This window comes from Anopheles bellator, chromosome 1 (assembly GCF_943735745.2).
Source record: "Anopheles bellator chromosome 1, idAnoBellAS_SP24_06.2, whole genome shotgun sequence".
Classification (NCBI taxonomy): Eukaryota; Metazoa; Arthropoda; class Insecta; order Diptera; family Culicidae; genus Anopheles; species Anopheles bellator.
The window spans coordinates 44,463,250-44,485,360 of NC_071285.1; the positions used below are offsets into that span (position 1 = coordinate 44,463,250).

At 52.6% G+C, this 22,111-nt stretch overlaps 1 protein-coding gene across 1 annotated transcript; it reads left to right on the top strand.

Moving 5' to 3' along the window:
• The first annotated feature begins 2,027 nt into the window (after window positions 1-2,027).
• On the top strand, window positions 2,028-21,780 carry LOC131215689 (protein suppressor 2 of zeste). Its single transcript, XM_058210081.1, has 7 exons — window positions 2,028-2,178; window positions 13,422-13,518; window positions 14,133-14,318; window positions 14,432-14,687; window positions 18,202-19,479; window positions 19,540-21,411; window positions 21,502-21,780. Exons 1-7 carry the CDS (start codon window positions 2,028-2,030, stop codon window positions 21,778-21,780), a joined length of 4,119 nt encoding a protein of 1,372 aa, XP_058066064.1.
• The last annotated feature ends 331 nt before the right edge of the window (window positions 21,781-22,111 follow it).

Here is a 22,111-nt window from a genome sequence, read left to right on the forward strand (position 1 = left end):
ATTTCCCCCCCCGGGCTCTTCCCACGCGCACCCACCCGCTTCCTTCCATCGTTCTTTCTCTCTCTCTTGTGCAAGCGATTGTCTGTGCCCCATCTCGCTCGCTCGTTTCCGGGGTTCGGAAAACTTCGGCAACCACCGGTTTTGTAAGGAGCGCATTGCGCCACCATTTATGAGGCCTGTCCCCGCCGCCCTCCGCCGTCGGCCCAGCAACCGGCGTGTGGATTCGATTGGACCTCGTTTTTTTCTTTCTCTTTTTCGGCAATCGCCGCGCCGCCTGCTGCGTTTTGCCTTTTTTCCCCGGTTGCCCCTTTCGCGAGCGGGCGTCGGCGCAGTACGCAGCCGGAGAGCGGCTTATCGGCCGGATCGGTCGGGTTGGTTCGGGTTCGCTTCGGCCGCCCATCGGCGTCGTGACGGGCTCGATCGGGCCGGCGGCCGATTCGGCCGGTCAGTCCGTTTTGTCCAGCCGCCGAGTAGAGAAGGTCGGGATGCTGCGTTTGCCGGTTTCACAGTGAAGTGCTTCGCCCTGCGTGAGTGTGCGTGTCCAGTGGCTCAACAGAGGCTGACGCACACAGCCGCAGCGTAGTTCGAGGACGAAAGAGTGTTCACCATTTTTTCTGTGCGTTGCGATCGCTCTCTCTCACTCTCACGCAGTCTCTCTCTCTCTCACTCTCACTCTCGGTCGATTCTGCCGTACACTGGTGTGCGTGCGCGCGTGTGCTGATTGCGATTTCGAGCAGTTCGTGCAGTTTGTGCTCGAGATTCGAGCAACGGGCGGGGTTGTCGATCTCTTTCGCTCGCGCGCTCGCCAACCGATCGGACCGTCTCGCTCGCACCGCGGGAATCAAATTCTCGCACTCTCGCGGTCCGCGGTCCGATGGCGTGTGTGTTTCTCGGTGCACCCGTCTGTGAGTGCTCTTTATCGAAATTCGCCGTCGAAGCGAGACTGCTGCCAGTGCGCCGTATCGTCCGTTCTCGCTCGCCCAAGTTCTAGTGGAGGTTTACCCGATGTAAGTAGACAGCTACCTTTTCAGGGCACCGGTTGGGGGGGTGGTGGTGCGCCTGTATCGTAATGCCACAGCAGATTGTGGCGCGTTGTTTTCGATGTTTCCCCCTTTTTATCTCCTTTTGCTCCCGTGGGGCTGCTGTCGCCGTGCACTGGTATTGGTCAGGCTGCCCGACGCACACACGCCAACAGTGGGGGGCCAGACAACTTGCCGGCCGGCGGTGGCCCACCCACTGAATTATGGAGCTCCTCGGACGCTGTCGAGCCACGGGTGGGTGGGAAGAGGGGGCGGCATGGGGACGCGCGCGCGATCGGGAACCAAGCGCGCGTGCGCGTGCGCGATCGAGTTTGAAGGACGAGCACGTTTTCACCGCGGGTTGCTTGTACAATCATCCCTTGGTCACATTTCACTTTTATTAAAATGATTTTATTTATTGAATTTACTTAATTTGTTTCCTTCGCTAACTATTGGTCCCTTGTTTTTGTTTTGTTTCGTTTCAGATTTCCATAAGCGTACCGTGAGTTGTGGAGTAACAAATGTCGGATTATCAGTTTTGAAGGTGCCTACGTTTGTGTGCCCGTGTGTGTGAGTGTCTGTGTGCACGTGCACTGTACAGTGCAGCAGTGTAATTTGCTCGTCAAGCCTCTCCCGGAATACACCCCCGCCCAAGCGCGGTCAGGAATACCAAGGATTACCGGTAAACGGATTACAAAACCAGCGCACACCGCCGCAGCGGTGCGGTGCGGGGTGCGCGGCCGGTCGCAAATGACAAGCGCCGCGGCCATGATAAGCGGTGGTAGCGGCGGCGGCGGTGGTGCGGCGATTACGGCGGCCAACGGAGGAATGGCAGCAAGGGCCCGCGGGGCCGGCCTCAAGGACTCTCGGCAGGCGGCGTGCGTCATGGCGACGTCGGTGGATGGTGGTGGTGGTGGCGGGAGCGGACGGAGTGCCACCCACTCGCCGTCGTCGTCGTCCGCTTCGCCGGCCCTGCCGCTGACGGCGGGAACGATGATGACGATGATGATGATGATGCCGGACGCGGAGCGCAGCCGAATGCGCTCGAGTGCAGGCGGCAATCGGCGGCGCGTCAAGGACTTCAACGACAGCATAACTTGCACCCTCTGCAGTGGCTACCTGATCGAGGCCACCACCATCAACGACTGTCTGCACGCATGTGAGTATTCCATCATTGTGGGCCACCGCGCGGGGATGTACTAAATGGGATTCCTCTAGTTCGGATACGTCAAAGGAAAAAGTCACGTGACGTCACGTGTCCTGTGAATGCAATACCTAAAGTATTTTATCATATTTTCTCATAATAGTTATTTTAATAGATTCTGATTAATAACTCTATTATTAGCTGCCCTAGTATTGAGTCAGCACCTAAAGATGATTGGCCTCAAAGATTATTGTCAATGCTTAACGAATTTATAATGGTTGCCAAAGTTTAGGAAGCCTTTTAAAATCATTCGCCTTAAGCTGAACGTACGAATATAACCTAATATATCTTTAAAGATTGCAAAAATGTCCTGCTGCAAGGCACAGAATTCCGAGATCCCGGTTGATGCACTGGCAATGTTTTCTGCACACTCCCCAGGTACCGATGAAAACGGGATTTGATGCGTCCGTTGTATAATAAATTTGCCGAAACACACGGGGCCACTTTTAAATCACATCGCTCCAGGCCGTTAGACCTCTCTTTCGCTCGTAACGAGCGGACACGAATGGTCACTTTTATGATTTTGCATAACACAAAACCCGATAAGGTATTGATTTCGTGCTGGGAACGCACACTGCTGACCCTCCTGGCCTAGCCGATCCGGCTGCGAGGGTAGAAAAAGTCAATCCTTGCATAATTGATAACGGAAAAGCCGAACCGGCAAGGCCGGCCGGTGGTGAGTCGATCCTGAAAAATCGTCCATCCGTCTGGAACGAGGTTGTTGACTTTCGGTGGCTTATAAGGCTCTCTTGAAGTAGCGGAGCGTGTTTCATGCTTCGATTGGGGTCACCTGGTCTGTGAATGATGGTCAATTTGATTTGTTAGGATTGTTGATTGATGAATATCGGACTGTTTTCTAGCCAAACATGGAACCGTCCAGGCCTTTGGGAATTTGAAATCGAAACATTTGAAAGTTTCAACGTTCGTCAGTATTGTAGTTTTGATGTTGTGTAAATCACGTTAGCACTTCGGATCTCCGACGATTTAGACACCGGACACTATTTTTGGGCCCAAAGGTTCATGGGCCTAGAGTTTCTTAGTAATTTGAGTTATTATATTGAGACCAAAACTGAGCGTAGACCGAGCCTCAGGCAGCTTGTTTTGGATACTAGCGATACTTTCATTCCGTCTTCTGGTTTCACCTTTTCGTCTACAAAACCCTGTAGTCCGACAGGCGACGTCCGTAGCTCAAATCCTTGCAAGTGCCATAACGGATGCTACACTAAATATTACTTCTTCTTCCGGTAGCGTGGCGAATAGGTTTACGATTCATAAAACAACCAATTTTCGACCGGCCGCCATCGTTTTGGAGGTTGTGGAAGTTTTATTTTCGTTGTCGAGGGGCCAGCACTAAGTCCGGCCGTTGTCGTAAAACAAAAGTTATAAAAACTGAAACCATGATTCTCGCCTTAAAACTCTCGCCCCTCGAAAAACATTCCCGATGCGCTCGGTTCGGGAAGTTATCGGGAATTCAATCACGCACGGAACACGGAAGGGCGTGGATGTTGCGTGGGAGCGGAAGCAGGAATAAGTAGGAACAAGATTTCTTAATAATCGCCACGCACTGGCTAGTATTCTGGCCACAGTTGAAGCGCCTAGCATTGAGTTTACTTTTCCACTGTAGAATTGTTTCGCTACATTCATCTAATATAGACAGCTTAACTGCTAGGAACCATCCAACAACAGCCCGAACTTAAAATTTACAACCCTGGAAATGTTTTCTAGCGGACGCCCGAGAAAGACGGTGCTGGTTCTTGACTCTTGATGCCTTGATGCGTTCTGTGGTTCTAAAAATGGGAGAAATAAAATGCGCGATAAATCATGCACAAGAGTATGTGTTTGTGGGGGATAAGCATGAATATTGGACGGCCTCTTGTTCCTTCGGAGGCCCATCGTGGAATTCACGGTTTGGGACCATCCCGTAGAATAGAATAAAAGTTTGTCGAGTGACAAAAGATCGGGCAAACCTCGTTCGAGTAGAAGAAAGATGTCTTAGATGTTTAAATTTAATCATAAAATATTTTGCATATCAATGTTGTTAAGTCTGGCTTGCCGGAGCTGAGGGCTGGACATTCTTTTGATCGTTAGAGGCCTAGCTCTTCCAGTAGTAATAACTCGGTTGAACGTGGGCTACATCACTCTCCAGCGGCGTTTAGGATTTTAGGTTCTCTTTTTGTGGAGTAATTAAAGAAAATTTATGGCAGATTGAAGTGCCCAGCAGTTCTTGTGAGCTCGATGTTAAAATAAATATGAGTAAGCGTGTCAAAAATTGCGACACTCTCGACAGAGGCAGCCTTGCGAGCGGCGCGCGATAAGCCATTGCCGGGTTTGTTTATGTGACTCGGCGCCGAATTTGTTTACATTAAACGCCCAGCAGCCCACGATTGTCGATCCGGAATTCCGGGCCGTAGTAGTGAGCTCATCGCGAGTGCGCTGGTAACAATGCTCTGGGATGATCTCACCGCACAGTTGGCCCATTACTTTATAGAAGGGCGCTCGAGAACGGGGGCCAGAACAGGGGCCACGCTAATTAAGCGATCATCAAGGGTTTTTCGGGGTTTCAGTTCCAGACACACTTCGAATAAAATCTTAACCCAAAAACGCGTCATCAGCGGCGACGCAGCGAAACGGGAACAGCTCCAACAATGGAGGCCAGCCAGCACCTCCCAAACAAACCATAATTCAAATGCGGAGGTGTTAAATGTGTGTTTTCGTAGGGTTCTCTTTTTTTCTCGTTTGTCAACGGTTTTTTGCGGTTGCGGTCTCTCGCCGGGCCGGGTCAATGTTTGCGGTGTGGCGGTGATAAAATGTCGACGTCGTTATTCGATTTATTCGTCCCTTAACTGTCCCCCGGCTAACTCGGGGGTTGACAGGCAGGCCATCGGGATGGATGGAGAATATCCGGACGATCCGGTCGAGAATCGGTCGATAGGCGGATCAACGGTGGTCAGCAGCGTCGTTCGGTTGGCGTTGACCCCGAGCATAAAAAACGGATCAAATTGCAGACCGATTTTCGATTCCCGGACATTTATCTTCTCCGGGTATTTTTTTTTTTGCGAAGTAAATTTGGAAAACACCGAAGAAAGGAAGCAAGGCCAGGCCCAGGCTAGGACGAAAATACTCCCCTGTGGCAAATACACACCCTGTGGCCGTCGTCGTCGCCACCGAGCTCATCGACAGCGGCGCAATCATATATCTTTAATAGATTTGATCTAATAAAGTGTGCCGAACGGCACCACCACCGGATCTGGGGCAGTGCGCCTTGGCTATGTAGGGGTAAGCGGCTCCGGTCGCACACGGTCACCACGTGGTGCTAAATCTCGGTTTTTACGACACCGGTGGGGGAAGAAAGGGCTGCGTCGGTGCAGCAGCGGTGCGCGGGTCGAGCGCCCAAGTTAGTGCCCCAGAAGAAGGATGCTTCCGGGGTGCGATTCGCTCGGCCGTGGCGTGGCGGATCCGGACGATATGGTTTAAAGGTCGCTCACGTTCTGCCGCCACCTTTGACACCGGCAGCGACGAGAGCGAGCGCGCTAGAGAGAGGGCCTGTTTGCTCTCTCTCTCTCTGTCTCTCTCTGAGGGGTGGTTTTACCGGATGACGGTTTTGCTAGATAACGAAGGGACTAACTACGCAGCCCGAGGATTGGGCTTCGGGCGGCGCGGTGTAATTCCTTCCTTTGCGAAGGATATCCCTCGGAACCCTGAGAGGATGCCAGAAGGGATCCGGTCTATGGTGGTGGTGGCGATATTTCATTTCAATAAGATGCCGCTTTCAGCGACCTGGTACGACCTGGGACGAGAAGGCCTCAGAAGAGCCTCGGAGCAGCTGTGGCGCTGGGATCCTTTGGAATCTTCCACACAACCGTCCGATGTTTGATTGAAATCTTGTCACCCGTGCCCTCACACACGCACACATACACACGCGCAGGGAATGCTCGATAACCGAGTGACTCCTTCGCCCCGTGGCATGTTCGATTTAGCATCCTTTTTTTGGAAACTTTTTACCTTGTCCGCGCGCCAGCGCCGACGCGTTTGAAGTGGAACCCTCGAGAAACCCTCCGTGCAGAGAGAGCGAGAGAGAGAGAGAGAGAGAGGATCACAAACGGCACACGCGGGGCATGAATATTCAGAATTATGTTTGGACGACTTACCAACTTCGGGGCGCGATCGGTCCGGGCGCCTACACACGAATGTAAAACATCGTAATAATTTGAACAAACAGAAGCCGGCTCGACTCGCCATCGTCGTCGTCGGGGCCTTCTTCCCTCTCGAAAGGGCCCTCCTCGCCTCAGATGCGGATGTAGAGAAAATAAATAGGAAATTAGAATAATAGAATAATAGAGAAGCCGGGCCGGGCCGCGTAGAGGAACCTGGAACCTCGCGGCTCATCGCGGCTCTAGAAATCACTCAACCGGTTGTTGTTACGCCACGCTGACTCGCGCGTGTATGTGCGCGTGTACGTGTGCGCTCACACCGACTTGGGTACATACGCACACAAAAACATGTTCGAGCCGAATCAGTATCCCCGGGTGAGCCCAATTTTGAAGACAAAACCTTCCGAAGCTGGACAGGAGCAGAAAAGAAAGTGGCGAAATTTTCTAAGTGTGGACTTCAACCGATGTTTTGGCGAAGGTGCGCTCTCTGCACAGATACCGGGCGTCCTACATTTCCGTTTTCGGAACAGCGACCAACTACGCCAGCACTGGGAAACGGAGTGTTTGACGTTGTTCTGTTCCTGCCCAAGGCTCACAGCACAAAACGGGAGCAACGTGTGCCCTCGGGGTGGTCAGGCGCCCTGGTAGGCTCCTGTCTGGAGTCGGCCGAGAAAGGTGGACGAGAACAGGCCCCGTCTGGGCCGTCCCCTCGACAGTGGACTACTATTTTTGGTGGCACCAGTCAAAGGCTTGCTGTTTGACGGATGAAAATCTTCGACCATTTTTGCTAATAGTTGAAGAATTTGCAGGCAGCTTAAGTAAATGGTAAAAGTTAAGTAAATCTTAACAAATAAGATTAATCAATGAGGTGTGAACGATTTGATGTATAGTTGTCATTCATTAGCCTTGTTTTGAGTAAGATTTAGTCTCAAAACCTTATTTTTATCATCAGTTTTTAAACTATTTCTGGCAGTCAACCATTCGAAGTTATGTAGATGGGCTGCTTATAACCAAAAAATAATAAATTGATTAGGAATTAATTTTTGGTTCTAAGAAGGCCATTAATTAACCAAAATTATATTTTTGTAGTTTGTTTAGTGACTGTTAAGGTTAGTCTTGGCGTTCATATGCTAAGTAAGTTCATATCATTACTTTTCTTTTTAAATACTTTTATGCTACTCTAAACAAACTGTAGTTCTATTAGAAACGGGACAATGTTGCCAAAGGGGCAGCAGCACCAGTGTTAAAAAATGAGAAAGAAGCGAACCAGCGACATTAGATAGTAAGAAAGAGAGCCAAACGAAGAGAAAGGTCGTATAGTTCTGCGGATACTATCAAATGATGAGACACACGAAACACTGGCAGCCAAAGCTACAATGACTTGATAGACTCACGGGAAGCACGAGAAAGATTCCAATGTCTGGTGTTGTGGTTAGTGACACTATTGTTTTACTAATCGAGAGAACATCAAACAGAAGCCAGATAGAGAGAGAGAGAGAGAGAGAGAGAGAGAAAAGAGGGAAGAAAGCGAGAAAACCACTCGCGACTAATGGCGATCGAAAGGGACACAACCAACGCTTGGTAGATGTGGAACGAACGGGAATCATTTTCCCTTCCGTGGTGCTCTGCTCTCTGTTGTGATCCGCTGTGGCCCCGCACCACTCCACTCCCCTCTTCAGTGCCGGTGCCTCTGCACCGGCCTCACCGTTCCACCTGTCACCGGAACCGGCCGGCCGGCCAGCGGCAATCTAGGGGTGAATATAAATGAGAAGGAAAATGATGTGTTCCGTCGTCATCCCCTCGGTATTCTAGCAAACACACACCGGCACACGGGCACACAAACACTCTGCCTCTCTCTCTCTGCTGCTGGCGGAGAGACCCCATTTTCCCGCTCTCACCCGAAGAGAAGAAAACTCGCTCGGAGTGTTGTCGGGAAAAACACAACACGATAGTGGAAAACAAAACACAAATTGAAGAAACGGTCGCTCCATAGATTTTGTGTCTTTCCGGGGCCCTTGTTTTGTGTTATTTCCAGCTTCGTTCGGGTTTTGTGTGTTTTCGTTTGTTTTTGTCCGCTTCTCCTTGGGCCCTTTGGCCCGGTTCCGATATTTTTCGTTGCCCTCGCGCAACGTGGCTCTTCTTATCAGCTTCTGTTGCTGGTGCTCTCCTTGGACCTTCTTTTTTTTGTGCCTCCTTTTGTACCGGCTTTGCCACATTTCACTTGCGTTAGTGTCTTCTTCGCGTCTAACGCGCGCCACCTTCCGGTGTTCAGCTGCGGCTTCGGGGTATTCTTTGGCAATTTCTTCCCGGGGGCCTGCGGAAACTGCTTGGTCAGCGCGAGAACCGAAGAACCGCCGTTAGACCGGCGGCTTGTCTAATGCTCGTTTCTGCTGCTGCTTCTTGCGGTTCCCGGAACAAGGAACAAGTTGCTGCGCTCCGCTTCTCGGGTTGCGCGTCAAGCAATTTTTTTTCCCGCGGTGGCGCTCTATTATGTTGTCCATCGATGCCTGTCACTGTGGCCGGACTGTTTCGGAGCACTGCTGTCGGGTGCATACTTCCGTGTGGTCGTTTCGAATATTTGAAGTCCACACGAAGACCGGTTCTGGGGTGCGTGTCTGGAATGTACGGACTTAGCAATTGTTTTGTGGGTTCAGCATAGAAGCTTTTGCTCCTTTCTACACCAATGCAACAGTCAACCCCCGGGTCGATGCCGAAAGGCGTTGGTGAAATTTTATTGGTCCACAAACGAGAACGCGCACTCAAATTAAGACGAGCTGTCGGAGAACTCGTTATGCTCTCTGTCCCCCTTTATGCTCGATTTCGCGCTTCGCGCCTTGGCAAGGGATTGCGCCAACGTGGAACGGCAAACGTTGCGCGTTGGCTGCCTTCTTCATCTAATTTAAACAAATTTATTGGGCGCTTCTCGCGGAGCGCGCGCAATAATCGAACACACTCCTTTTCGGTACGGTGCTGCCGGCGAAGACACCGATCTCGCCAGTCCAGTGCCAGCGCCCACAAACGTGCCAAATGTTGGTCTTTTTTCGGCAGATTAAGTGGCATCTGCTCGATGCGCTGGGGTTCCGTGTCTTCGGTCCGATCGGCTCGTTCATCGGCCAAGAAATTATGACCGATTAATGTAAACAATTTGAAGTGAGAGAGGGTGAAGTTTGTGGTTCACCCGGGTCCGGTGCATGTTCCGAAACCGGGTCTAACGGGTCTGACCCATATGTTCCGGATGGGGAAGACGGTGGAGTGGATTCGAAACATTTTCCATTATTTAAGGCCATCCCGAAACGTAAACAGCACACGTGAAGGATGTTGCAGAAAGCGTGCCGAAACGTCCCGGGCCAATCAAAGAATCGGTCCTCGAATCGATTGGGCAATTGGAGATCTGACTGCTATGGTTCGGTAGACTTCTCACCATGCGTATCCGAAGCTGAATTGAAGAATTGGACGAAATTTTCGAGAGTGAAAAAAATTCAGAAAAGTAACAAATTCCAAATGATCTGTGCTGAATTCAATTCCACAACTCAGAGCAGCTTCAGCGAAGACACTGTACATAAGCCGCACTCTACGAAGTGCGGATCTGTTCCAATTTGTTTCCGTTCTTCCATTGCCTCTTAGTCCATCTTGTGCCGTTGGTGAGCGCAGTTTTAAGAGAGCACGAAGCTCTGAACTCTGGCACACAGAAACTTTAATTGTATGCTGCTCGGAAATTTGCAACCAATTTCAATTAAAAGCCGGCAGAGTAAAGTTTTTCTCCATTACCACTGTGCGCCGGTCGGGGCCAGGGCACGAAACTTTCCCAGCATGCGTGAAAGTTCTCGCCAACAACAACGGCACTTCTCTCCGGTGTTCCACACTTCATGCTCCCGGTTCCTATTGCTTTCCACGGGACTCCGGGTAAATGATGCTATCGGCGACCTTTCCGTTGTTTCATCTCTGCTTTATGTTTTCGCTGTTTCTGCTTCCAACTGCCATCATTGTATGGTGCCTCCCAGCTTTGTGGGTTTGTGACCTTTCGTCTGTATGTGTGGCTATGTGTGCATATAATGTTACTTGCCGGTGTGGATTAAATGCTTAAACGGTTGAATGTCCCACGAGAGACGGAAGCCCCGAGAATGTTACGGGTTAGCCGTTTTTGCGTTTGTTGTCCGCCATAACAAATATGGAGCGGAGGCCGGAAGTGCTTCGCCCTGGCTAGGCTTAATGAGAGAATAATTTCGCCATTTTTGTGGGACAAAAGTCGCCGTACGCCGTGGGCAACCAACCGCGCCGACTGCGTTTGCGATTTCTTGTTAAAGTGTCCGACGTGGACCCCAGCTCCAGACCACGGAAGTTGCAGTGATTTGGATTAGTGTCAGCACGGAACTTTCACGAACTCTAATCGGAGCATGTGCGCGCTGGATACATGATGTTTCTGGCCGTCGCGCGTCGCGAGGCCCAATCCCCAAGAGTTCCTGCCGGAAAACTCTTCAGAAGTTTTTCCATCTCCGCTGGAGTTCGAGTTCTTCATCCAGGCGGCTTCAGCTCTGTCTCTCTCGTGAAAGGGTCTGGTGGGGCAACAAAAAAAAACAAGAACCAACTCCACCACAGCGACAGCCGAGCGATACCTTTCGCCCTGCGGTGTTTCGCCCTATGATCTCATGATCTCGGAACGGAACACCGGAACCAACCAGCCAGCCGCGCCAACCCACGCGGACCAGAGCCAGCCGAGCGCCGGACCCGATGATTATGTCCGGGCTGGAGTTGTTAATCTTCTTGCTTCTGCCGGAGTTTTCTGGCCTTGGTCTCTCTCGCTCTCGCTCTCTCCCTTTCGTTCCAAGGGGGAAATAAAGTTGAGCGCCTCCGTTTTGGCTCCAGGGCTTTGGTTCGCTTTTTTGACAGTTTTTCTGTGTGTTCCGACGCTTCTCCGGTGGTGGTCTGGCCTGGCCGGTCGGTCGGGGAAGATGAAAATCCACGAGAAGGTGATGAGATGCTGGGCTGTGACGAAGGTTGCGGGAACCGTGCGGGGTATGTGTGCGGCACGTTACGGTTAACTTCCTACGCTCCAGCGGATCCAGCGGAACCGGGGAGAGCTTTTCTTCCGAAAGGCCCGTAAAACGTACTGTTCGACCCGACCGACCGACCGTCATCATCTGAGATCAAAACAAATTCGACCAGAAAGGGTCATAACATGCGCGTTGCTTCGCAGTGGCTTCGAGTTCTCTAGGTTCAGTCTTCGGGGCGCAGTGTCGAAAAACAAAGTCCATAATTTGGGTTATTCAAGTAGCAGCAGCAGGGAGCAAGCAAAACATATTGATTAGATACACAGAATCTGCCTACGGAGTAGTGTGTTGCTCGAAGCCAACAAATCGAGGCAAGGGCACCCAATTACGGGCTTTTAAATTGTTAATTAAGATAACTTTTTAGCGTTCGACTTCCAGTAGTCTCACCGGCAAAAGGAATGGAATGAATTTAATAAAGATAAGAGACCCACGCGCCCCACAGCTCGGTCCCCTGAAGGCCTGCGAAACGGGGAGGGAGCATAAATAGACACGACGGTGCTGATGGATCCCGCGCCGGTGAAGCGCCGAGGATTTGAAGACCGATAAAAAAAGGGGCCCATCAATGAAAATAAAGTCCGCGAGAAGAAAATAAAAGCCTTCGCTCGCTGTTGTCGATCTCTCTCTTTCTCTCTCTGTGGGCCATTAAAGACCAGTCACCGGAACCCCCTGGTCCGGGTACGTCTCAACTTCGTCGGACTCGTGTCGGGTCGCGGATCAATAGAGAAAAAACCCACGCTCGCCGCGAAGCGCGGACAAGCGAATGACGGCTAAGCCTAAGCCAAAAGAACACGACCTAATAGCGATTAACTCCCCCGCAGCGCGGGTCGTCGTGTCGGGCTGTGATTATTATCACACTTTCACACTTCCAATCACCGGTGACAGAAGCGGCAACAACAGCAGCAACGTGGCCCGTCGATAAGGCCCCGCGACACTAACGCGCTATTGGTTCCCTCGTTGGTTCTCTCGATGCCCGCTGGTGGCGGTGTATGACGTGGCGCTGGTGGTTGCTGTGATTGAGCGGAGTTCGTAACTGTCACAACAAAGGGACAGAGAGACCAGCGGCAGAGGTGATGATTGACTGTCACTGCGGGCCGATCGACGACGAGAGCATAGATCGTCGTCCGCGGGATGATAAATGGACCGCGACCGTCGGTGGTGACATCGTCAGGTACCGAGGGCCCGCCACCTAGTGATTGGTGATTTCGATTAGAATTGACTATTTTCTTTTCGCTCTTCTCGGGAATTTTTCCCATGTTTTGAATATCGTCCCAATGTCCCCAGGTGGAACCCGGGTCAGGTTGAACGACTATTAGTCACTGTCTTTTTATCACTTTTGCTTCACAGTGAACTCGGTATGTTGTACTCCGTGTTTTTATCTACCACTTTACGCTTGTAGGGAACGAGCTACCAGATGTAGAATTAACTGAAACATGTTCATGTTTAATTAATGGGAAACAATTCTACATAGTAGCATTTAAAAATAATTCTTAGACAATGCAGCATCTTCTAGACCTCTCTAAATAAGTCTTAAACCTTCCATTAGATGTTGGCTTTTAATGAGTCTTACTTGTGTTTGACAGTAATTTATTACCTGGTAGCCGTTACAGCACAGCTGCTGCAGTGATTTGATTATTTGATTGTTTGTGTGTTTTATTTCTGTTTTTAGTTTTTCGTATCTGCCTTTGCTTTGATGTTTTATAGTATAGCTTGTTGTATAGCTTTATCATCTACTTTTAATTCTACTTAAATTTAATCACGTTCCGTTCCGTTCAATCTGGCAACAATCATTCCGCCAACGATGCCTCGCAACTCGTCTAGTCTGACTGTGTGGTAATTGTTTTCAATTGAATCTCGATCTAAACACTTAACATCGAAATCACACAAGGGATTCTGGCCGCCGCTGCCTCGAGCAACTCTCGAGCACGAACTCCGCACGACGCACGCAGCATCCAGTCGATAATCGGTTCCAACTTCTTTCTTCTCACGCTTTTCGTTCCAGTTTGCCGGTCGTGCATCGTGCAATACCTCGACACCAACAAGTACTGTCCCAGATGCAAGTCCTACAACAGCAAACCCATTACGGTCGCCAGCTTGAGGTAATTATGGGTCCCCAGAGCGCAGTGGGTCGTTGGCGATGTTTTTTCCCCATTTTCTTTCCTTCGAAGCCACTTCACCCACCGAGTGCAATGTTTTCCAATGGCCGTGTGGAAACGTGTTCTTATTTTACATTTTTCCGCGCCGATCACAGGTTGTCAAATAGTGACGAATTATCATTGGGAAGTGCACAGAAGGCACCGAAACCCTCATAGTTCGCTCGCTTCTACGCTTAAAGTGTTGCTTTCTTCGTTTTCTTGTTTCGGTTTCGCTGTTGTTCGGTGTCTAACGGAACGGGCTATGTTGGCCCGGGCCCACCCTGGGCGCCGACGCGCCCATCGGGGGTGGTGTAATCGTGTGTAACGCCGTTATGCTGGCTGCGAAAGGAAAACGTTCGGTACCGTTCGCTTTCTGCCGCGGTGCCGCTTCGGGCTTGCCTACATTCCTTTGGCTTGGTTTATGACTTCGGTGTGGCTTTCGTTTTTTTTCCACCGTCTTATGCTTGGCTACGTACACCGTTCTTCCGTTCGTTTTCCACACTTTATTGCTACCCTTTATGTTTACGAAAGGGTTTAATGTTTATTTAATAACGCTGACCACTCCTGTTCCCCGCCAGGCCCGATCGGACGCTGCGAGCGTTGGTCTACAAGATGGTGCCCGGATTGCACAAATCGGAAATCCAAAGAACGATCCAATTCTACTCGGAAAGACACAGCAACAACGCCCAAGCGGTGGACGATCAGCTGCAGGGCTGCAGTCTGCTGGAGGATCAAAACTTCTACTCACCCGAGGAACCGATCAGGTAAGCCCCGTTCCGTTCCGGAACCCTCTTCCAGATCGCTCGACGTCGGCAAACCGATTGATTTGTGTCTATATTGTGCTCCTTTTTCTCTTTTCCCGGACGGGGGGCCGCAGTTTATCGCTCGAGTACCTCTACGACACGCTGCCGGAGACGCAGCAGAGTGTGGCGACGAAGGAGTCGAAGCTTCCCGTGACGTATCTGCAGTGCCCGGCCGCGGTCACGGTGCACCATCTGTACAAGTTCATCCTGACCAAGAACGGGCTGCTGGTCGGTTCGGACAACATCCGCGTCGAGATCATCTACGAGGACGAGATCCTGCCGCACAACTTCACGCTGATGGATGTGGCCTATTGCTTCGACTACAAGCGGGTAAGTTTATAGATTTTGTTTTCCCCCGCGCAATGGACGTTTCTTTTTTGAATGATTAAAAGTGTATGCGATGTCGTGCCTTATGATTTGGAAGAATGGACAAAGAAAGTGTTGGAAAGAAAAAAAAAATGAAAAAATTAAAAATGAAAATGATTTAAAAGAGTAAATTGAAGTGAAGTAAAAGCCATGCAAAGTTTCGAATCACCTTAAGCACAATGGTTCTTCTATTCAACCAAGTGATAAAACTCAACAAAGGATAGTTTCGCTAACGAACAGGACAAATGCGCTAAAAGAAAGTAGAAAGTATGAAAAAATAAATGGAAACTGACCACGAATGCGATAAAACTTGGTTTGGAAGCCAATTTTCGTAGCGAACATTCGGAGTAGCTTCAGCAACTCTCCGCAGAGGGCACAAATTTAATATTCTGTTCTGCTCTGTTCACCGTCGATGTTGATCTTCGTTTTTAGTTCGTGCTTTCGGGGGTCGTCTAATCATTTGAATGCTTGAAGGAGGAATTTCCGAGAGAAACGAGCTCGCGTTCTGAAATGGGGTTTTCAGTGGCAAGAAGAGAATTGGAAAACTTCCACCCGCACCGCGATAACGCTACTCTGTGGTGGAAACGACGGCTGGAAAATCGAATTGCTGATGGCGCACTGCTCCGAATATTCTGTTTGGTCTTCGGGTGCGACCGGTGCGACTCATTTGCGTTATTTTAATTTGCGACGCGTTAGCTTGGTTAGCACCAGAAGTTTCGAAACTTCCCGAAGCTGGAAAACATTGAGCAAAAACGGGGCCGATTCCGGATCTACGCAGCCCGGCCAAGGTGAGCCCTAAAGTAAACGAAGGGAATAAATACGGTTTGCCCACGAGGGCTCACGACGACGACGAGGGATGTTTTGTGCCGAGCTTCTTCACGGGCCGCCCTTTATGTATGTGTTTTGATGAACGACGGTGCAAGGAATCTGGTCGAGTGAAATCGGCGATTCTTCGCGGACCCGTTTGCCTCAGAATTCCACCGCCCTTGGCTGCGGCGGCCCTCCGAAAGGGCCGCATCCTCCGGCGGCGACGGCGGACAGCTGAACGGATGGATGGGCGAGAGCGGGAGATAGGTGTGAAGGCGAGAGAAATCTCGAGGGCAGCGGGCCCCCTCGGGACGGACTCGGGCAGGAGTTTCAAGTGGCCACTTCAACGTAGGGCTGGGCCGTGCAAGAAAGAGAGAGAGAGAGACGCCAACGGAAGGTGCCCTGCCGCCGCATGACGGGAACTTTCCGAGCCCAGCTCTCAATACAGTGATTTTCCAATTTTTGTGGCGTCCTGTGGCTGTTGCGGGAAATGAATCCAAATAGGATGTGTAGCTTGCCGTTCAAATTAGGAGCCCAGCTCTCGAAAGCCCCCGCGCTAATTGGTTTCATCCGATTACTGCGTGTCACTCTCTAAATGATTAAACCATTAAAAAAAGAGGAACTCGATTTTCGATCTTTTGAACCGGCTTGCATAAAAGGAATGTTACTAAACTAACTTCCTCTGGTTAACGAACACACCTCTTTGCGAAATAGTTTCGACAAAAAGCGAGCTCCACTGTCCGCGGAATGAAGACGCAGCTCGGCGTGCTGCGCGGGCGCCAAGTAAGAGGACACGTACCGTTTCTCGCACATCGCGGAAACATCGTGGAAAGCGCGGCGAAACGAAAATAATTAATAGTAATTATGCTGAGCGATTGCTGAGCGATAAACTCTCGCCGAGCTGAGGACGGTGAGCCGCTTCCTTGCGTGCCGTGGCCAGCCGAGTGGCGAGCGCGAGAGAGATAGAGGGGATTCGTGATTGCTGCTACCAGTGCCACTTGCCAGTGTTCTGGTGGCCAGAACGATGCGAGAACATAATAACGACCACGATGATGATGATGAAGATGATGATGATGATGATGGGACTGTTGATGACGCGATGGACCCAAAAATTGGATGATTTTTGCTCATTGAATTACGCAATCTGAGTCGCCGAGAAAATATTGTCCCGTGTCCCGGTGACGTGACGCGGCCCATCTCAGCCCACCTTGCCGGTCACCGTTTGGGGACAAGGACATCGAGATACTACAGCCTTGGGGGGGCACTCCACACCCGCTGGGGAGTAACGCTACTCTCTCTCGGGGTGCCCGCCGATGGCATCATCAACAACCGGTCCAATGGGCAGCCGGTGGCTGTTGGGCCGGGCCTGGCCGGACGGGATCAAGATTGAAATGTCAGAAGTTTGCCATGGCAGCGAGGAGGTGTCGTCGTGTGGTGGTGTGTGTAGTTGTGGCGTTGGTCGCGGAAGCTCGAGAAATCTGATACAGATCATAACGTCGGGGCCGTGTCGGGGTGATGGACTAGAAAGATGTGCGATCGGAGCAAATTGAGCTGTGTGTCCCGCGTCCCGAGGTGTTTACCATAATTAAAGTACATTAATTTTCTGAGCACGCCATTGTGGGCAAGTGGCGCGGTGATGCCCTTTCTCGTAGGCTCTGCTTTCGATGCCTATCGATTACTCCGGCCCACATGTTCCAATACATCCCGTTCGAGAGATCATGTTTTGGTCTGCTAATCGAAGTAAAGTGGCCAACACGCCGGGTTTCGGATTTCTAAATGGAGGTTCACTAGTTCGGTTATGCTTAATTATTTACCCAAGCTAATATCGGGTAATGGGTTGTTGTGATGCTCACCGAAGCTCAAAGCTCAATATTTGAAACGATTTCCAACTCGTTTTCAACCAACAGTCTTCGTCCTGTTTGAAGGAAAACCATTTTAATTGCCTATCTTCAGTTGTAATGAGGGGTCTTCCTTAGCTTGGCCATTTTGTAATCTTAGCAACATTGAGTAATCTAGCCAGTCAGACATTAAGTTCATCGTTGTATTACATAAAGCGTAAAATAAACCGTGAGTTTATTTTCATGAGTCAATGTTTTCACAAGACGTATATTTTTCTACGAGTCAACTTGCCATTCGAATTCCTTTAATACTGCTTCAAGTCCAATACTGCTTAAACGATTGAAAGACCAACTGAACGTTGCTTATTCCAGTATTGACCTTACCAGTGAATAGTATCAACAGCTTTCAAGAACATAGACCTCCAAACAGCTGAAGATTCTAGTGTAGCGAGTGAGGCTGTATTGCTCAAAAGTATAATTAACGACTGCTTAATATCTCGAAGAACACATTAAGAGAGCGCCTCTTTGCGAAACCATCTGCTCAAGGTTTTTGCTCTATTCGCGGTTCATCTGTGAACATAGACCAGTGAAAGATTCATCTACAGTTTGTGTAAACAATAGTAGTTATACCTTTTGCAATTTGATGTAGCATAAAACGGTTCGCTTAAGTGTTCTTTAATAACTAATCTATCCAAATAAGCATCAAATGCATTAAGGTGGTTTATTAAGTTCTTCTTAGAGTTTCGATTGAAATGTTTCATCAAAATCGCCCGAACGGATCCTTAAACGCTTTGTTTTTTCTTCCTTTTCTTCTATGATTGACCCCCTGTCAGGTTGCCCCGATGCGCTTCTTCTATCGCATCCTGATCCACTCGAGCGCAAAACCGCCCCAAACGGCCGCCGCTCACCGGAGCGTCGAGGGCCAGGATAAAGGCAGCACCGGCACCAGAGGCGGCTCAGCGGCCAACACCGCCCAGTCGGCGGCAGCCCCCGGTAGCCACACGACCGCTACCCGCACCGACGGTGGCCAACGTGGGGGCACCGGTACCAAAGAGGGCGGAGGCCACAGTCCTGGCAAGGCCGGAACGAACGGAGCAGCCATCACCGCCGGCGGTGGCAATAAGGAGAACACCATCACCAACGGGACCCACGCCATGCCGCCACCGCCGCCGGCAAGTAACGTCAGCGGTGCCGGCGCCGTCGGGATCGAGAAGCCAGCGGCCACCGCACCGTCGACGGCCACACCACACGCAGCCGGAACCCGGAAAGACCGGGTAACCGATGCGGAGAAGAAAACGGCCACCAAGTCGTCAGCGGCTGCAGCCGGAACTGTCGGCGCCGGCGTCGGCGGCGGTCTGAAGATGGTGCTGGTTGCGAAAGGCAAGAACCCACCGGAGGTGAAGAAGATTCCGCCGCCGTTGAAGGTGCTACAGCAGCAACCCCCAGCCGTCGTGGCCGAAGCGAAGGATACGCCAGCGGCAGTCGGGCTCAAAGGGGAGGCCGTTGCGTCCAAGGCTGCTCCGAAAGCCGAGGTGGTGACGGCAGCATCGCCGGTCGGAAAGCGATCGCCACCGTCCGGCAACGAACTGAAGTGCTACGTCAACCTCAAGAAGCAGACGATCGTGGCCGGTGCCGTCCAGGAGATCCCGCGGCTGAAGATTGAACTGCCACGGCTCAAGACGAAACTGAGCGGCGGAAGTCCGTCCAACAGCAGTAGCAGTAGCTCTTCGGCCGCCACTTCACCATCGTCGTCGGCAGCCTCATCCTCGACCGGCAAGAGCCCCGTGTGGCCGATGGGCAAGGAGGAGTACGCCAAGACGATCGGTCTGAAGCCGGTATACGCCGGGGCGTGTGAGGAGCAAGCGGCGCAAGCTTCCCGGCGCCACAAGGACGATCGGCAGGAGTGGACGATCGATGGGGAACCGCACCGGAAGCGCAAGAAGGGCAAGCATTCGAAGGAAGCGAGCGGCAAACGGCGTAAGCTGCACGCGGAGATCTCCTCGCAGCAAGACGCCAGCCTCAAGATGAAGGTGAAGCTGACGGAGAAGCCGCCGAAGCACGAGCGGCTCCGCTCGACCGGCCACGAGGACGAACCGGCATCGCCACCGTCCGTCACGTCCGCCAAGTCTCCGAAATCGCCGAAGCCACCGAAGTCGCCAAAGTCTCCCAAGTCACCGGTGGCGGCGCCGACGGACCGCGCCGCGTCACCACCGAAACCCGTGCCAGCAGCGCCGTCCGCGGCTCCACCCGTGGCGACGGCGGCTCCCCCTAAGGTGATTGACATCACGAAGGACGACGATGACGTGAAGTTTGTCAACGAGCAGCCGCCAGTCGCCGCTGTTCCACCGGCGCCAGCGCCACCGCCCGCGGCGACGAAGGAGAAGCTGGCGGACATGCGCGCCATCCGCCACAAGCCGATGGTCTACATTCCCAACCTGGACCGCAGCCTGTCAGCCGACAGTGCCAGCGGGTCGTTCAACTCGCTCCTCGAGAGTGTCCAGGCGAAGGCTGGCCCTCCGCGGTCGGCGCCGGCGACGACGACCACGGCCCTGAAACCGACGCCAGCGCTGATTGTGGCGGCCGGCACAGCGGCCGGCGGTGGTCTGGTGGCCAAGTCTCAGCCCCGCACTCCGATCCTGTCGCCCCGCACCATGCAGTCGTATCCGCCGCTGGCGTACCCTCTCACCACCAGCAGTTCGGCGGCTCCGGCCGCCATGTCGCCAACCGGCCCTGTGACTGGCGGCATCCGGACGATGGCACCGTCGATGAAGCGTCCCTCGGTGGTGGGCAGTGACTCTTCCGCCGGAACCCAGCCTCCGAAAGTGGCGCGCCTGGAGCCACCGTCGCTGGTGTCGCCGATGCTGCTGGCGAGTCCTAAGAAGCAGGGCGGCCCCATTCACGCGCCGATGTTCAACTTCGCCAAGGGCGCCAACCGGGCCAAGGCCCAACAAGCCCAGCAACAGGCGGCTGGGCTGGTGGCGGCGGCGACGGCTGCCGGGCAGCAGCCTCCGACCTCCGACCTGGTGCCGTATCGCTCGTCCATCAGCTCGAGCTACACGACGAAGGAACCGATCGGGCCGATCAAGAAACCGATCCCGAACCTGCTCCTGCCACCGTCGTCGATCAGTGTGACCAAGATGTCCGACATGGTGACGTCATCATCGTCCGCCAGTGTCGACGGCCGGCCAGCGCTGGAGATCGTCCGCATTCCCTCGACCGCCCCGGTGGCCGACAAACCTTCGTTGGCGCCGTTCACCAGTACCACCACCACCACGTCACCGGTGGTCGCTGGTCCGAAGACTACGCGGCCACCACCGGCGACCATTCCGCTGATCAAGATCAAGAAGCCGGCGGTGGCGGCAGCGGGCGAAGGCACGATTGGGGCCCCACCAGGGATGACGCCCATCACGCCGGGAATGCTGCAGAAGATTGCGGCCCGCTCGCAGTCGGAATCGGGTGGCCTGCCCAGCATCCTGGATCTATCCGGCAACGCCAGACGCCGTCCGGCGCCGACTGCCGCCGAAGAAGCGATCATCCTGGAGCACCTCCGCCAGCTCAGCGCACCGAAGAAGGGGATTGATTTTGCCCCGCGAGGTGGCGGCCGCATCGAGGGTCGCAGGAACAGCATCCCGGGGTTGAAGTTGCCGCCCGAGATGATCGGATTTCCGGTGCCGTCGCCATCGCCGCCGAGCCAGAAAACGCTCGCCCCGTTACCGAAGCTGACGGAGATCAACCGGAACCGGAACCTGGCCGTTCGACAGCCGAACGCTTCGATCCGCAACATTCCCAACCCGTCGGCGCTGGCGTTCCGCGGTGCGCAGTCATCCAGCGGTCAGCTTACGCTGACCGCTCCGCCGTCCTCCGGAATGCTGATATCGGCCTCGTCGTCGGCCGGATCTCCTCCGAGCGTTAATGGCGGTCGGACGGCGAACGGTGGTGGCAGCACCATAAGCAACGGAGCTCCCAAGTCAGCGGATAGCACTCCGAACGGCCACTCGCGGCCAGCGAACGGTAAGCCGTCGATCATGAACGGCGCGGGAGCGGCACCCAACAACAACAACAACAGCAACAAGCATGCCAACGCCAACACCACCGCGGCTGCTGCTACGTCACCGCTGCTGGGCGGCAAGAAGACGATCGAGAAGGTGGCCGCCGTTCTGAAAGCGGCCAAGGCCACGGGCGATACGACTACGACGGTCCGTCCAGGACCAGCATCCCAAGCCGCCTCCAGAGGTAGTTCCACCAACTCAACGACGACGGCCACGTCGACGAGCGTTGCGACCGTTAGCTCCTCAACGCCAACTACGAACGGTGTCGGGAGCAGCACCGTTACCAGCGTTACTACCGGCGGCAGCATCTCGAGCGTTACCAACACTAACGGGAAGGCGGCAAGTATCATCAACGTTGGCTAGACCGGTTGCCGGGAGAGTTGCGAGAGGCCACGCCACTCCGACGTCATCAGAAACATTGCGAAGAATCTCCAGCCTTCCGTAGTGCGGCCGAGTTGCCGCCTTGGACTAGTTTTGCTATGATGAAGTTTGGCGGTCCAGAGAAGGGTCTCTCGCCGATAACTTCCTTCCGTCAGCGACGATAATCATGATACCTTCGTGTCACTAGCTGCAAAGAAGTTTTGTGTGAGTTTAGGGAAGATGCCTGTAGCAGGATGCATTATTTATTTGATACGGTAACATTCTACCGGTGAAGAATTGTGGTACGTACCCCCAGTGACAGTGGCATAGACAT